This window comes from Pan paniscus, chromosome 12 (genome assembly GCF_029289425.2).
Source record: "Pan paniscus chromosome 12, NHGRI_mPanPan1-v2.0_pri, whole genome shotgun sequence".
In the NCBI taxonomy this organism is placed as follows: domain Eukaryota; kingdom Metazoa; phylum Chordata; class Mammalia; order Primates; family Hominidae; genus Pan; species Pan paniscus.
Window position 1 is genome coordinate 89,269,861 of NC_073261.2, and position 17,463 is coordinate 89,287,323.

General features: G+C 41.1%; 3 protein-coding genes and 1 pseudogene across 6 annotated transcripts in view; 3 read left to right on the plus strand and 1 right to left on the minus strand.

The window, feature by feature from the left end:
* Window positions 1-7,007, plus strand: part of CEBPZ (CCAAT enhancer binding protein zeta) — a 28,858-nt gene extending 21,851 nt beyond the window's left edge. For both annotated transcript variants that reach the window (XM_003817649.5, XM_034952941.2), the window contains exons 14-16: window positions 5,588-5,646; window positions 5,729-5,810; window positions 6,716-7,007. In XM_003817649.5, coding sequence (XP_003817697.3) covers window positions 5,588-5,646; window positions 5,729-5,810; window positions 6,716-6,855 — 281 coding nt within the window. In that variant the 3' untranslated portion in view covers window positions 6,856-7,007. The remainder of the gene's footprint in view (window positions 1-5,587; window positions 5,647-5,728; window positions 5,811-6,715) is intronic.
* CEBPZOS (CEBPZ opposite strand) lies at window positions 3,855-12,180 on the minus strand. Of its 3 annotated transcripts, none has more exons than XM_024927503.3 (5): window positions 12,126-12,180; window positions 8,805-8,920; window positions 7,527-7,571; window positions 6,893-6,977; window positions 3,855-6,756 (listed from the first exon to the last, which is right to left on the minus strand). In XM_024927503.3, exons 2-4 carry the CDS (start codon window positions 8,917-8,919, stop codon window positions 6,895-6,897), a joined length of 243 nt encoding a protein of 80 aa, XP_024783271.1. In that variant the 5' UTR covers window position 8,920; window positions 12,126-12,180; the 3' UTR covers window positions 3,855-6,756; window positions 6,893-6,894. The 3 variants fall into 3 exon arrangements, with proteins under 3 accessions (XP_024783271.1, XP_063450696.1, XP_034808841.1); XM_063594626.1 differs by lacking the exon at window positions 12,126-12,180 and adding an exon at window positions 9,963-10,480; XM_034952950.2 differs by having other exon boundaries at window positions 3,855-6,977.
* SULT6B1 (sulfotransferase family 6B member 1) overlaps window positions 11,917-17,463 on the plus strand; it is a 34,694-nt gene continuing 29,147 nt past the window's right edge. The window contains exon 1 of the mRNA XM_008970897.4: window positions 11,917-12,618. Coding sequence (XP_008969145.3) covers window positions 12,571-12,618 — 48 coding nt within the window. The 5' untranslated portion in view covers window positions 11,917-12,570. The remainder of the gene's footprint in view (window positions 12,619-17,463) is intronic.
* On the plus strand, window positions 13,104-17,191 carry LOC117979131 (large ribosomal subunit protein eL31-like; annotated as a pseudogene).

The window sequence follows — 17,463 nt, forward strand, 5'->3', positions numbered from 1 at the left end:
AAAGTGGGCATCCTTGTCTTGTTCCAGTTCTCAGGGGGAATGCTTTCAACTTTTCCCTGTTCAGTATAATGTTGGCTACGGGTTTATCATAGATGGCTTTCATTACTTTTAAGGTACGTCCCTTCTATGCCAATTTTGCTGAGGGTTTAAATCATAAAGGATGCTTGATTTTGTCAAATGCTTTTTCTGCGTCTATTGAGATGATCATATGATTTTTGTTTTTAATTGTTTATGTGGTATATCATATTTATTGACTTGCGTATGTTAAACCATCCCTATATCCCTGGCAAGAAACCCACTTGATCATGGTGTATTATCTTTTTGATATGCTGTTGGAGTCGGTTAGCTAGTATTTTGTTGAGGGTTTTTGCATCTGTGTTCATCAGGAATATTGGTCTCTAGTTTTGTTATGTCATTTCCTGATTTTGGAATTAGGGTGATATTGGCTTCATTGAATGATTTAGGGAGGATTCCCTCTTTCCCTATCTTTTGGAATAGTTTCAGTAGGATTGGTACCAGTTCTTTGAATGTCTGATAGAATTCAGCTGTGAATCCATCTGGTCCTGGACTTCGTTTTGTTGGCAATTTTTTTATTACTATTTCAGTCGTGCTACTTGTTATTGGTCTGTTTAGAGTTTCCATTTATTTCTGGTTTAATCTAGAAGGGTTGTATATTTCCAGGAATTTATCCATTTTTCTCTAGGTTTTCTAGTTTTTGTGCATAAAGGTGTTCATAGTAGCCTTGAATGATCTTTTGTATTTCTGTGGTATCGGTTGTAGTATCTCCCATTTTGTCTCTAATTGAGCTTATTCAGATCTTCTCTCTTCTTTTTTTGGTTAATCTTGCTAATGGTCTACTAATTTTCTTTATTTTTCCACAGAACCAGCTTTTTGTTTCATTTGTCTTTTTGATGTAGACATTTAATGCTGTGAACTTACTAAATGTAGTGCCGATTTTGCTGTATCCCAGAGGTTTTGATGGGTTGTGTCACTATTGTTCAGTTCAAAAATTTTTAATTTCCATCTTGATTTCATTGTTGACATAAAGATCATTCAAGAGCAGATTATTAAATTTCCATGTATTTGTATATAGTTTTGAGGGTTCCTTTTGGAGTTAGTTTCCAGTTGTATTCCACTGTGGTGTGAGAGGGTACTTGATTCAATTTCAGTTTTCTTAAGTTTATTGAGACTTCTTTTGTGGCCTACCATATGGTCTATCCTTGAGAATGCTCCGTGTGCTAATGAAAATAATGTATATTCTGCAGTTTTTGGGTAGAATGTTCCGTAGGTATCTGTTAAGTCCATTTGTTCTAGGGTATAGTTTAAGTCCATTGTTTCTTTGTTGACTTTCTGTCTTGATGACCTGTCTAGGGCTGTCAGTGGAGTATTGAAGTCACCCACTATTATTGCATTGCCATCTGTCTAATTTCTTAGGTCTAGTAGTAATGGTTTTATAAATTTGGGAGCTCTGGTGGTAGGTGCATATATATTTTGGATTATGACATTTCTTGTTGGACCAATCATTTTACTAGTATGTAATGTCCCTCTTTGTCTTTTTTAACTGTTGTTGCTTTAAAGTCTGTTTTGTCTGATATAAGAATAGCTACTCCTGCTTGCTTTTGGTTTCCATTTGCATGGAATATCTTTTCCCACCCCTTTACCTTAAGTTTATGTGAGTCCTTATGTGTTAGGTGAGTCTCCTGAACACAGCAGATTCTTGGTTGGTGGTCCAAATGTATCTTTTAAGAGGAGCATTTAGGCCATTTACATCCAACGTAGTATTTGAGATGTGAGGTACTGTTCTATTCATCATGCTAGTTGTTGCTTGAATACTTTGATTTTGTTGTTTTTTCATTGTGTTACTGTATAGGCCCTGTAAGATTTAGGTTTTAAGAAGGCTCTATTTTGGTGTACTTCAAGGTTTTGTTTCAAGATTTAGAATTCCTAGGCTGAGTGTAGTGGCTCACACCTGTAATCCCAGCACTTTGGGAGGCCCAGGCGGACATCACCTGAAGTCAGGAGTTCAAGACCAGCCTGGCCAACATGGCAAAACCCCATCTCTACAAAAAATACAAAAATTAGCCGGGCATGTTGGTAAGCCCCTATAATCCCAGCTACTGAGGAGGCTGAGGTACAAAAATCACTTGAACCCATTGCAGAGGTCGCAGTGAGCCAAGATCACACCACTGCCTTCCTGCCTGGGCGACAGAGCAAGATTCCATCTCAAAAAAACAAACAAAAAACAAAGATTTAGAACTCCTTTCAGCATTTCTTATAGCGCTGGCTTGGTAGTGGCGAATTCTCAGCATAGATATCTCTTCTTCATTTAGGAAGCTTGGTTTTGTTGGATACCTTTTAAGGAGACTAAACACGTTGCCACACGCTGTTCTGTCCGTCCATGTGGGAGCTGCACGTTAGTCCTGTCCCCTTATCTGCCATTTTCCTCCTCAGCACAGCAGATCAACATGTTTGCCTCTTCTCTGTTTTGTTCTCTCCAGGGCCCCAGCAGATTGGATGGTGCCCACTCACATTTGAATGCAGATCTTCCTTACCTAGTCCAGAGATTCACATGCTAATCTCTGCTCATTCATTTTTAAACCATTCAATTATAAAAGCCTTCCATTTTTCAGACACCTGTTATCTTTTTCTTTTCTCAACCATTATTTGCCATTTGACCCTTGCAATAATCCATGCTCCTTTATTATGATACGAACTCTTCTTTCTGCTAATTGTTTTTTAAAAGTATTATCTTACAAGATTCTGCTTCACAGTGTAACACAAGGTGCTAATAAAAGAAAAAAGTGCTGTATCAGGTGACAGTCTTAAGATTTTTGATAAAAATGTAGAAAGCACTGTACATACTTTGCCTCCAGTGCCTCTCTGGCTTCTGCTTACTGCTAAATACTAATGACTAAAAATAGATCTGCAAAGTTAAATAATAATAATGTTCTAAAAAGTTTCATGCGCGTCTGTATGAAGAGACCACCAAACAGGCTTTGCGTGAGCAACAAGGCTGCTTATTTCACCTGGGTGCAGGCGGGCTGAGTCCGAAAAGAGAGTCAGTGAAGGGAGATAGGGGTGGGGCCATTTTATAGGATTTGGGTAGATAAAAGGAAAATTGCAGTCAAAGGGGGTTGTTCTCTGCCTGGCAGGAGTGGGGGTCACAAGGTGCTCAGTAGGGGAGGTTTTGAGCCAGGATGAGCCAGGAGAAGGAATTTCACAAGATAATGTCATCAGTTAAGGCAGGAACACGCCATTTTCACTTCTTTTGTGGTGGAATGTCATCAGTTAAGGCAGGAACCGGCCATCTGGATGTGTACGTGCAGGTCACAGGGGATATGATGGCTTAGCTTGGGCTCAGAGGCCTGACAAAAAGTTTCATTTACATATTGGTAGTAGTCTTTCAGAGCCTCACGCCTACAAAATTTTATCAGCTCTTTCATCAAATACTGCTGTCAATTTCTTAGTCCCGTAATAACTATGATTTAACTGATACATATTTAAATTATAACATGTTCTCTTCCAGATTTTGTCTTCCCTTGAGTATCTAAGATCATGTTTTAATATTAGCATAAGATGAGATATAGGCAGTTTTTCTCAAGAGCATCCCACAGAAAAGTGTTGCTTTACTTCAAGTTCTACTGAGCCTTTTATTAAAAGATGCTGGTAAAAGGAATTTGAGGAGAAGAAAAAAATTTTTTAATGTTAAAAAAGATGCTCTGAGCTTGTTTCAAATAGTAAAGTACTGTTTCAGAAGACATTAGCCTGAAAGGATTTCAGATCTCAATTGATAGTAGTTTTGGATGCAGATTAAAGAATACCCAACAGAATTGACTGAAACAAAAAGAGGCAAGGAATTTTAAACAGATTTATTAATTGATTCAGATTTATTAATTTACTAATTGATCACCCTACATTTACAGGTGTTAGAGTAGATATCCTTAAGAATAAACATACCTTATAGAAACTTTAATCAGCCTGGGCAACACAATGAGACCCCATCTCTACAAAAAATCAAAAATGGCTGGGCGCAGTGGCTCACGCCTGTAATCCCAGCACTTTGGGAGGCCAGGGCAGGTAGATCACAAGGTCAAGAGATCAAGACCATCCTGGCCAACATGATGAAACCCCATCTCTACTAAAAATACAAAAAATTAGCTTGGCGTGGTGGCACGCACTTGTAGGCCCAGCTACTTGGGAGGCTGAGGCAGGAGAATCGCTTGAACCCAGAAGGCAGAGGTTACAGTGAGCCGAGATCACGCCCCTGTACTCCAGCCTGGTGACAAAGCGAGACTCTGTCTCAAAAAAAAAAATCAAAAATTAGCCAGGCATGGTGTTACATACTTGAGGCTGAGGTTGCGGGTGGGGCGGGATAAAAGAAACTTTAAGAAACCAGTACAGTACAGAAGTGCCTGCTCGTTGAGGTCACAGATACATCACTACAGGATGAATAAAACCCAAAAAAAAAAAACTTCCTAATGCATGCAAATGTGTATTATACAGCTGTTAAGTAACATACATATCACCTTAATAAAAATCAAGATGAAATGTTTTAGAAACTATTTTATCAAAAGTGGCTCTGATACAAAGACTTGTACATGAGTGTTCACAGCAGCACTATTAATGCCAAAAAGCAGACACAACCTAAATGTCCATTAACTGATAAGCAAAATGTGGTATATCCATACAATGGAATATTATGTAGCCCACAACATGGCATGGAGTACTACAACATGGATGAGCCTCAAAAACGTTATGCTAAATGAAAAAAGTCAGATATAGGAAACCACATGTCATATGATCCCATTTATATGAAATAGCCAGAAAAGGCAAGTCATAGAAACAAGATAGATCAGAGATGGGTTGGAGGACTACAAATGGCACCAGGGATCTTTGAAGTTGATGGAAATGTTCTAAAATCAGACTGTGGTTGTGGTTGAACAAGTCTGTAAATTTACCAAAATGCATTAATACACTTAAAACAGCTGAATGTTATGATCTGTATTTAGTAAAGCTCTTTTTAAAATATGGCTCTACTACTGCTAGAGACATTGATATCAAAGATGCAGAGTTTGAATAATTGTTTCAGGAAAAGTTTATATATTCAGTACTACAGATAAGTTTTTTTTTTAAAGGAGAACCTCTTTCGGTGTTATAAACAGAACTTCATTTATAGCATAATAAACATACTTTCAGTCAATTTCTTTACAATCTAAAGACCCCTGAACTAAATTTTATGTTTTGTCTTAAGTATTTCAAAACCCATCCATGTCAAACTGATAATTTTACTATTGCTTGATACTATGTTATTTCCCTTATGGGTAAAACTTCGATCAGTGGCCAAATCTGAAAAGCAAGAAGACACTCTTGTCATCTGAACAGTTCTATTAGGATGTTGTTAGCTTTTTGAAAATATTATATACTAACTCTTAAATTATATTTAAATGCCAGCTACCCAATGGTGCTAGAAGATTATTGCAATTGTTTTTACCCAAGTATAATTTTTAAAATAAAATCATGTTACATTGCATTTTTCTAAAATCATTAGATTTATAATTGAATAATGTAGACTTACAATTTTTTTTAGGGCCAAGAAAAAAGAAAAGAAACTTAAATGATTCCAGCCTATTTGTATCTGCTGAAGAGGTAAGGCTAATGTACTGTTTTAACAAGCTAGCTATTCTACATTATTTTTAGTTTTCTAATAAATTTATCTTTTTTGTTTAAGTTTGGCCATCTATTGGATGAAAATATGGGATCCAAGTTTGATAACACTGGCATGAATGCCATGGCTAACAAAGATAATGCAAGTAAGTAACTTAAATTTTTTTATTGATGTTTTAAAAATAGCTTTGGCTTGGAACTTCAGAAGATAGGAAATTTTTGTTATTTATTTATTTATTTATTTATTTTTTGAGACAGCATCTCACTCCCTCGCCCAGGTTGGAATGCAGTGGCATGATCTTGGCTCACTGCAACCTCCATCTCCCAGGTTCAAGTAATTCTCCTACCTTAGCCTCCCAAGTAGCTGGGATTACAGGCATGCACCACCACGCCCAGCTAATTTTTGTATTTTTAGTAGAGAGGGGGTTTCACCATGTTGGCCAGGCTGGTCTCGAACTCCTGACCTCAAGTGACCCGCCTGCCTCGGCCTCCCAAAGTGCTGAGATTACTGGTGTGAGCCACCGTGCCTGGCTGATAGGAATATTTTTGAAAGACCTTTTCATGGTACTTTACAACCTGAAAGGAATGGCTTTTTCTTCTCTCAGGAGAACATGTAAGATTAACAAGTATTTAGACTAAAGCAAAAAAAAAAAAAAAAACCTTGCAGACTACAAAAATTACTTTTTTTTAGGGAAGTGGGCCATTTTTATATAGCATGAGTTTGCTAAGTAACTTTACATGTTTATAGACATTTTAACTATTTCTGATATTGATTGTTACTGGTTTTTATTTCACCAGTAAAAGTGCCTGGGGAGAGAAAATCTTTAGAGCATTTGTTTCTTTTCCTTCCTTAGTCATTTCTTTTTGAAACATTAATCTTTAACAATAAATATGAGAAGAAAAGCAACAAACAAGCAGTGGGTTTGTATAGTGGGTGGGAAACCGCAGGCCAAGGCAGGCTAGAAGTTCCTGTGACTCAGCAGCATGTTCTGTGGGACCACCAAGAGTCTACAGTGTGGTAGTACACTCATCTTTTCTTCTTCTCTCAAAGGTCTCAAACAGCTTAGATGGGAGGCTGAACGTGATGACTGGCTACACAACAGAGATGCAAAAAGTATCATCAAGAAAAAGAAACATTTTAAAAAGAAGAGGATTAAAACCACTCAAAAAACTAAAAAGCAAAGGAAATGAGTTATTAATGTAAATTATAGATTAAAATTCTACTTACATCTAATTTTTGCTGTTCAACCATGTTTTTTGATCTAGCTCTCTGATTCCATACATTCCAGACTTCTCAGTGGATTTGTAATAAACTATAAATAAAAATAGCTCTCATTTATAAAGTCATGTGGAAACATTGTTAAAATTAAATGTATTGAAAAAAACAACTTCTTTTTTCCATATTGCTACATAACAAAATGAAAAAGAGGACAGTAGGATTACAGACTTCACATATAAGTCCTGGCATCTCTGATCATTGTAATGAGCACTATTTCGTCTAACTACATGATGTCATCTTGTTCAGTCTTTATCTACTTGACAGAGAAAGAGACAGCTCCAAGAAGTTAGCAAACCTGAGATGAAACTGATCTTTTAAAACCAAAGGTTTAAACTGTGGTTTGATTCTATCACCTCATATATGAATGATTACAGAGTTTACATTCTTAACCACTAGAAGAATTCAGAATCCAGCCCATTACCTAATTCTCCTCTCACTAGAATAGATGAGAATTTAGTCTCAGAAGAACTAAAATAGATGTGAGTAGTATTGTTAGAAATTCCTTGTAAAGAAATTACTACATAATTTATAGGTTACCTGAAGAAGTTGTTTTATACTTATTTTTACTTAAGGAAAAACATACCTTCCAAGATGAAGGGATATTTCTTGCTCATTGTTTGCCTGAAATCTGATGGAAAAAATGATGTCTTGAAATTAGATATGAACAGAAATTCATTATATTAACACAGGCACAATTTAATGCTAGCTTTAGGGTCCATATGATGGGAACCATATAGATTAGAAATTTGTTTTAAGGTCTTTCTGGTAATCCAGGAACGATCTCCTTTTGTTTTTTTGAGTCAGGATCTCTCTCCCTGTTGCCCAGGCTGCAGTACAGTGGCACAGTCACAATCCACCACTGCCTAGACCCCCCTGGGCTGGGCTCAAGCGAGCCTCCTACGTCAGCCAAGGTCAAGTAGCTGGGATGGGGCTCAAGGGAGCCTCCTACCTCAACCTCCCGAGTAGCTGGGACTACAGGAGCACACCACCATGCCCAGCACTTTTTTTTTTTTTTTCTTAAGATACAGGGTCTTGCTATGTTTAGCCCAGACTGAGCTCAAGCAGTCCTTCCACCTTGGCCTCCCAAAGTGCTGGAATTACAAGTGCAAGCCATCACACCCAGCCATGACCACTTTTTAAAACTGATCCCAAGCTTTAATTTGTTTTTAAATACTGTTGGGATGTTTTTTTAATACCCTTCCTTAGAGTTTAAAAGAAAAGGGATTTTGTGAGTATCCAGTAGCATCTTGGTACAGCGTTCCAACAAAGTATGCTGAGGAAGACTGTGGCAAGTTTCAAAGATGGCTATCACGCCAGGTCTATTCCCTGTTTTAGGGAAAAATCACTTCCTAATTTAAAAAGTTGAGGGCTCTAATATAAAATTTCCCCAAGAAAAATGTTAAAGCACTTTCAGCCATAGCATGTGAAAGTCTTTTAGTGCCCACTGTTGATGCCCGGGAAGAATACTATAGCCTGAGAAAACTGGTTACTCAGAAAACAGCAATACCAGTTACTTTCTTAGTCTACCAAACAATGAAGTATAATGGGCAGGCTAAGTTTCCTCCATCTGTGCTCCCAAACTAAGCCAGACCAAGGACACTTGCTCTATCCTCCACAATAGTAAAATCCATGGAGGTATGAAATTTTTTCCTTAGCCCACAAACAACATTTTTAAGGGAGAAGTGAGAGTGATCTAGTCCACAATAATGAATACTTTGATTCCTGTTCTGCCCCTAAAAATGTCTAATATCTTGAATCTGAAGAACCAATTTCTCCAAACATGCCATTGCCATTTAACACATAAAATGGATTAGCAAAACTATACCCCTTTAGAAAGCATTAACTTCTGAATTATGATTACCTTGGCTTGTGTGCATCTTGCTAAACAAAAAATATGCTCCAAAAACGCCTACAAGTTCGGCTACCAAAACTCCTTTAAAGATCTTCTTTGCTAGTGGTTCCAAAGTACGGGCCATCCTAAATTTAACAATAACAGATATGTGTAAACCTGAATGAACATACTTAAACTACTATTATCATTTCTCTAATAACTCAAATTCATTCCCACAGTTTGAATGGCTTCTCTGTATGGGAGTAAGACCAATACTATGGTATACTTTTTTAGTTTAGACATCCTACCTACCTAGTTTTCAAACTCCATGCCTGAGGGGCATGATGAACCAAAGACAAAATTGGATAAAGCACAGGAAAGAGAGAAAATGCAAGAAAGCGTTGTAAAAAGAACAATTTACGGAACTAAAATTATTTAATTGTGTAGGAAAACAGAATGGGGAAGATAAGTTAATTTTTTAGCTGCACTGGGAATTAAGAAATAATCTAAATGGACACAATATGTAAACAGCTCTTTGTAAAGTGCCCTACAAAAGTAAGATCTTTCTCAAGTGGTTCTACACTTTCTAAAGGGCTGGAGTTCTTCATTTATTAATACAACATACACTATTACATATACTATATATTATAGATAGTATATATATCCTATATACTGATACATACTAATAATACAACATATACTAAACTATTAATACAACATATACTAAACTATGCCATAGTTCAGGCATTTGGAGTGCAGTGGCACAATCTCAGCTCACTGGGCTCAAACAATCCTCCCACCTCAGCCTCCCGAGCAGCTGGGACCACTGGCATGCCTGGCTATTTTTTTGTATTTTTTGTATTTTTAGTAGACACAGGGTCTCACCACGTTGCCCAGATTGGTCTCGAACCCGTGAGCTCAAGCAATCCGCCCACCTCAGCCTCCCAAAGTGCTGGGATTACAGGCATGAGCCAGTAATCTGCCCTTTCGCAGACACGCAGTAATTTTTATACAAATGGGGGCAGGGGGTGGAAACTGATTGGGTGATGAACCAGTTAAGTGGCAAAACTACAGACCGGTTAGATCTTGATTGTCTTCCTTTAAAAGCTAATCAGGAAAAAGCGTTTGTATCATTATTCTTTTTCAAATTAAAGATAACAAGCTAAGAAAATAGAATATAAGACTTACTGAAGACATTAATGTAAACTCAAGTTTTTAGTCAGCCTCCTTATAACCTCAAAGTCCAGAAGAGGAGAACCACTTGTTTTTCAGATTTTTCTATTGTCCTGTGTGTGCTCTTTTGTTCTCAATCCCAGCTCTCTGCTGTCAGGTGTTTACTCCATTCACTTCCGACCCCTTTTCAATGCCTGAGGGTGGGTGTAATCAAATAACCTTCCTTTTGTAGGATTATTCTGCTGATATTTTACCAGGTGGCCCTCCCCACCACCCCCCAAATTCCCTCATTTTAATAATGTGATCACCCTGGGGACCAAAAGATTAAAACTTTATTATTCTTATTTAAAAGAAATGAAGCAAAGAAATTTACAAAGTAATTCATATATAACTAAGAGGCAGTTGAGTGGTGGGAAGGGACAGTTGTTTTGCTCCATTCACTACAATGCTGTACATGACTGACAGAAAGTAAGTCATGCTCAGTACAGATGCCTCTCTTGGGGTTATTTTTTTTTATTTTATTTTTGGAGACACGGTCTCGCTCTGTCGCCCAGGCTGGAGTGCAGTGGCGCGATCTTGGCTCACTGCAACCTCTGCCTGCCGGATTCAAGCAATTCTCTTGCCTCAGCCTCCCCAGTAGCTGGGAGCTGGGACTCCCACCACCAGGCCCAGCAAATTTTTTGTATTTTAGTAGAGATGGATTTCACCCTGTTGCCCAGGGTGGTCTCCAGCTCCGAGCTCAGGCAATCCACAGGCCTCGGCCTCCCAAAGTGCTAGGATTACAGGCGTGGGCCACCGCGCCTGGCCTATTTTTCTTTTTTTGAGACTGGGTCTTGCTGTCTCCCAGGCAGGAGTGCAGTGGTGCGATCCCGGCTCACTGCAACCTCCGTCTCCCGGGTTCAAGTGATTCTCCTGCTTCAGCCTCCCGAGTAGCTGGGATTATAGGCGTGTGCCACCACGTCTGGCTAATTTTTTGTATGTTTAGTAGAGACGAGGTTTCATCATGTTGGCCAGGCTAACTTCCGACCTCAAGTGATCCTCCCGCCTCGGCCTCCCAAAGTGCTGGTATTACAGGCGTGTGCCGCCACGCCCGGCCTCTTGGGGTTATTTTTAACGTTCAAGGGATGAACAAAGACCGCCTGCAGCCAGTTCCATTATTCAAGGAATCGAAGTAAAATTTTGTTTTAAGAGAGGGTGATGCTAAGAAATAAAGTCCATCTGTAGGCCAGGGTTAAAAGAAAAGAAAAGAAAAGTGCGAATAATACTGTACGGCTACCTTGGTGTATAGTGGTGAGCATAGCTGCCTCCAAATAACACCGTACAACAAAGTATTTAGCTTTTTAAAAATACATATACGTTTTGCACTGAGGCTCTCGGCTTCAGGAGGCTGATAAAACTTCAAGTTCCTTTGCTACAGACCACCAGGGACACACCTGTCCACCCACAAAGAAGTGAGGTTTACTAGCTGCGGCAAGGGAGACACGGCAGACCAGCGCCTGCCTTCCCAGCACAGGGAAAGGCATCATTCCGGGAAGTTTAGATGAAGTTTAACACGAAGCCGCCTCTGACAGATTCGGCGCAGGGCTGTGTGTCATGCAGTTAACATCACACGGGGCTGAGACGCTGACTCGGGGACACAAGCTCAAGCCAAATGTGCAATGCTGGGTCGGAAGCCCCTTATCCCGGGATGCGCTCCAGGGAATCGGGGCTGCTTCCCTGGGAGGGGCGGCCTCCCAGCTTAGGCTACGCGGTTTCAAGCAGCAACGTCTCTCCCAGTCTAGCTGTGCAGAGGACGACTTTTCAACAGAGGCCGAGAGCTGGCCGCCTCCGCTCCCCCGGCTCCCGGCTCCCGGCTCCTGCCGCGGTCCCACCCAGCTCCCGCTTCCCCCGGTTCCCTGGTGCCCTCGGCTGCCCTCAGCTCTCCCCTAGCCCGCGGAACGCTAGGCCCGGGCCTGCAGGCGACACGCGCGGGCACGCAAGGAGCACGGCCCGGCCGCCAGACCACGGCCGCCTAACGACCCGGAAACGCCTCCAGTGAATTAAGGCAGTGACACCTGACTATCCTCCACATGCCCCCAGAACTGTGACGAGGCCCCACGCAGAAGACCGCCCCACTCTCGTCGCACTAGGGACCCCGAAATCCGACCGCCCATGTGAAGCCACTCGCCACAGTCCTACCTGAGGTGCGTTCAAGGGGGACTGCGCATGCGCAACGGTTGGCGACGCTCCACCCCTTCCGTTGTCGGCTCCGCCCCCACATTCGTAATTACTATTAATTGTACTCTGACCGCGACCCGAACCTGACTGCCCTCTATGTATATTATTTTACGGAATGTTCGCAATAACACATGCAACAGGTGCTGAGTGTATCTTATTTTACGGAGAAAGCAAGAGGCTTACACTGCCCACAATCGCAGTTAGTAAAATCAGAATTCACATTTAAACCCAGGAAACTGACTACGTGTAGCCTGTTCTGGGTCGTTTTTCTAACACCCTGAAACTTAAAGTGTGATAGTCTCAGAGGACTACCAACATAAGCATCACCTGAAAACTTGTTAGAAATGAAGAACTAGGCCGGGCGCGGTGGCTCACGCCTATAATCCCAGCACTTTGGGAGGCCTAGATGGGAGGATCACGACATCAGGAGACCGAGACCATCCTGGCTAACACGGTGAGACCCCGTCTCTACTAAAAATACGTTTAAAAAAAAATAGCTGGTCGTAGTGGCATGCGCCTGTAGTCCCAGCTACCGGGGAGGCTGAGGCAGGAGAATCACTTGAACCCGGGAGGCGGAGGTTGCATTGAGCTGAGATCGCACCACTGCACTCCAGCCTGGGCGACAGAGTGAGACTTTTGTCTCAAAAAAAAAAATGCAGAACTACTGAATCTGAAACTGCATTTTAGCCAGATCCCTAAAGAATTCGTTTGCAAAGTAACACTTGAGAAAGAGCGAAGGGGACATGGAAACAGAGAAGAGAAAAAGAATATAAAAGTATATTGAAGTACCGTGTGCAAGACAAAGCCTGGAACACCCAAAACAGGCACAGATCTACCTTCATCGAAGTTCTAGTCTAGTTAGGGGTATTTACCACAAATAACTGATGGAAAGTACACAATGATAAGGGCCTTGCTTCTAATCCGAGGAATCTGTAAAGGTTTTAGAGAAGGGGTGATAGCTGGAGCTAACTCTGTCCATGCCAAGTAAAGGAAGTGCCTCTGCAAGGTGCTCTGTGATTGCCCCAATTTTCCTAACACCCGCCCCACCCCTGGTCCAGCCCATGTGGTTCATCTGTGTAACTAAAGCATCATAAATTGTGAAAAATGTGAATGCATAAACTATATTGATTTAAAGCATGTCATTGTTAGTCAAGATCACTCAGATCCACACAGATCCAGAACGCTAACCTCTTCCACCATATCGACCTCTCTAGTATCCTCTTAAAGTCTGGGCTTTGTACATTCTCTTGATCTCTTCTATCTGCTCTATAGAAACTGTGTCTGGCTTGAACCTCGGTTCTATTTAATAATATATATTTGACTTTCTCTCAAACTTTTTTCACAAGCTCCCTTTCTGCATTATGTTGCTTTTTATTTTGTCTGTTACTGTTTTCACTGTCATTAACTATTTTTCTCAAAACTTTCAGAACTCTACCCCTACACCACTGAAGTTCCCTTTTCCCCTCCAACTGACACATTCACAATCTTTTTTCTTTTTCTTTTTTCCTAATCATCAGCCTCGTCATTTTCTTGTTTCTTCTTCTTCTTCTTCTTCTTCAGGGCCTTGCTCTGCCACCCAGGCTGGAGTTCAGTGGCACAGTCATAGCTCACTGCAGCCTTGACCTCCCAGGCTCAAGTAATCCTACCCTGGCACCGCCCCCCCGCCACAAGCCTCCCAAGTAGCTGGGACTACAGACAGTCACCACCATACCTGCCTAATTTAAAAAAAATTTTTTTTTTTTAGAGACAGGGTCTCCCTGTGTTGCCCAGGCTAGTCTCCAACCCCTGGGCTCAAGTGATCCTCCCTCTTTGGCCTCCCAAGTGTTAGAAATACAGCTGTGAGCCACTATGCCTGTCCTTCTTCTTTTAAAAAAAAAAAAAAAAAAGAATAGTCAAGTACGGTAGTGAGAAGCGGGAAGGAGTAAGTACATCCATAATCTTTAAAGATTCATCCACATAAATATTTTCATATTACAAGCACCCACCATGACTTCCATGAAACACTTTGTTAACTATCATTTAAGATACTATGCCTTGAGCTTTCAGGCCTATCTTTGTCCACTTGGGCTGCTATAACCAAATGCCATAAACTGATGGTTTATAATCAACAGAAATTTGTTTCTCATTATTCTAAAGACTGGGAAGTCCAAAATCAGGGTGCACAAGATTCAACATCTGGTAAAGACCAACTTTCTGGTTTCTGAGGTGGTGGCTTCTCACTGTGTCCTCACATGGTGCAAGGGGCAAGGGCCTCTCTGGGGCCTCTTTTAAATCCTTGGCTAGGTGCAGTGGCTCACACCTGTAATCCCAACACTTTGGGAGGCCGAGGTAGTTGGCTCATTTGAGGTCAGGAGTTCGAGACCAGCCCAGACAAAATGGTGAAACCCCATCTCTACTAAAAACTCAAAAATTAGCTGGGCATGGTGGCACACGCCAGTAGTCCCAGCTACGCAGGAGGCTGAGGCAGGAGAATTGCTTGAACTCACAAGGCAGAAGTTGCAGCCTGGACTACATAGGGAGACTCCGTCTCAAAATAAATAAATAAATAAATAAATAAATAAATAGACACTAATACCATTCATGAGGGCAGAGCCCTCATGACCTAATCACTTCTCAAAGTCCCTGCCTCCTAATACCGTCACTTTGGGGATTTCAACATATGAATTTAGGGAGAAGAAAAACTTTCAGACCGTATAGCAAGGCTCCACTACATTGGTTTGAAATACCAGAATATCAGTGTTAAAAGTACCAGGATGACAAAGCAAGATGAAAAAGCCACTGGGGCTTGGTGCGGTGGCTCACACCTGTAATCCCAGCACTTTGGGAGGCCAAGGTGGGCAGATAACCTGAGGTCAGGAGTTCAAGACCAGCCTAGCCAACAAGGAGAAACCCCATCTCTACTAAAAATACGAAAATTAGCTGGGTGAGGTGCAGCATGCTTGTAATCCCAGCTATTCGGAAATCTAAGGCAGGAGAGTTGCTTGAACCCAGGAGGCAGAGGTTAAAGTGAGCCAAGATCGCGCCTCTGCACTCCAGCCTGGGTGACAGAGTGAGACTCTGTCTCAAAAATGGAAGGAAGAAAGGAAGGAAGGAAAGAAGGAAGGAAGGAAGGAAGGAAGGAGAAAGAAGAAAAGGTCATTGGAATGGTTCAGACTGAAAAAAAGAAAAGAAGAGAAAAAAAGCTTAAAGAAATGATAACAAGCTTTACCAACTTGGGCCTAGCAGAATGGCTCCTGCAAAGAACAGTGGCAAGAAGAAAATGGACCATTCTGCCATCAACGAGGTGATGACCCAAGAATACACCAACATTCACAAGCACATCCACAGAGTGGGCTTCAAGAAGCATGTCCCTCAGGCACTCAAAGAGATCCGGAAATTTTGCAATGAAGGAGATGGGAACTCCAGATATGTGCATTGATACCAGGCTCAATAAAGTTGTCTTTGCCAAAGGAATAAGGAATGTCCCATACTGTATCCGCATGCAGCTGTCCAGAGGATGTAATGAGGATGAAGATTCACCAAATAAGCTCTGTACTTTGATTACCTATGTACCTGTTACCACTTTCAAAAATCTACAGATAGTCAGCCAGGCACGGTGGCTCATGCCTGTAACCCCAGCACTTTGGGAGGCCAAGATGGGCCGATCACTTGAGGTCAGGAGTTCAAGACCAGCTTGGCCAATATGGTGAAACCCCATCTCTACTAAAAATACAAAAAATTAGTCAAGATCTCACTGCACTCCAGCCTAGGTGACAGAAAAAGGCTTTGTCTCGAAAAAAAAAAAACTACAGACAGTCAATGTGGATGAGAACTAACCACTGAATCTTCAACTACATCAAATAGTTATAAAATTGCCTTCACGAAAAAACAGAAATTATAAGAAAGACTAAAATAATTGTATAGAAATGTCATGATTTCTGCAGGAAAATATATATAAACTAATAACGGTATTGCACAAAGCTTGACATCCCCATAAATATTTGTTACACACCCTGAACCCCGCTATAGATTTCACAAACACATTTTGAGATAAGACACATTTTGGCCAGAAGGTTTGGAGCAGGAAAAGTGTAGACTCCAGTAGAAACTTTTACCAAGGGTCCTTTAGCGACAGTGCCTTCCTGGTCCTAGCCTGATTTACTAACTCTGGTAGAGGGATGCAAATGACTAGAAAGATATGCTAGTTCTCTCCAAAGCACAGAAGCAGGCTGAAATCCCAGTCTTCTGTAGTGGCCATAGGGACCTCCACTTTAACAAATATGTACTAGGTTTGCTGTCCGTTCTCCCATCTTCACCTTAAAGCCTAGACATTTCTTTTCATATTTTCTCCTTCTTCTCCTTCTCCTTCTCCTTCTCCTTCTTCTTCTTCTTCTTTTTCTTCTTCTTCTTTTTCTTTTTTTTTTTTGGTAAATGTCTATAGACTGGAAAAAAACAAAGGAAAAGAAGGTAAGAGGGCATGGTGTCTTTAATGTCAAGGAAATAAACTTTATTTTTTTATTATTATATTTTGAGACAGAGTCTCACTCTGTCACCCGGGCTGGAGTGCAGTGGCACGATCTCAGCTCACTACAAGCCCTGCCTCCCGGATTCAAGCGATTCTCTTGCCTTGGCCTCCCAAGTAGTTGGGACTACAGGCACGCACCGCCACACCTGGCAGTTTTTTTTTTTTTAAGTAGAGACAGAGTTTCACCATGTTGGCCAGGCTGGTCTCAAACTCCTGAGCTCAAGCAATCCGCCTGCCTCAGCCTCCCAAAGTGCTGGTATTATAGGTGTGAGCCACCACACCTAGGCAGAAAGAAACTTTAAATAAGCCTCCCATGCAGCTGCCTCTGGGGCATGAGCCAGGCCACAGTTGGCAAAGCCTGATAGGTCTGCAGTAATTTATCTCCAATATGGGTAAGACGCAAGGAGCTGAAGGAAGCTAGGACTTCATATAACATGAGACCCACCTGGACTCATACGTATGACAGTGCAAACATATCACACGATACAGGTTATTCTTTAATTATTCATGGCTGGTATCCTCCCTCCATTATGCTTGCCAGACAACTCAGAGTTGAGTATGTAGAACTGTAAGGTTAACAGGTTGACCTAATCCTAGGCAAACTAAGAATCAGAGTTCACATTACCAATCCCAAAGAGCCTCCTAAATCCTCCTATAATTACAGGTATTAGTGTCAGAACAAGATCCAACCCATTGTCTTTTTAAGTTTTTTACTCACTAAGAAGCAAGCAAACAACAACCATGTTTGAATCAATGTCTTAAATTCTACCTGACCAGAGGGAAACAAAGACTTTT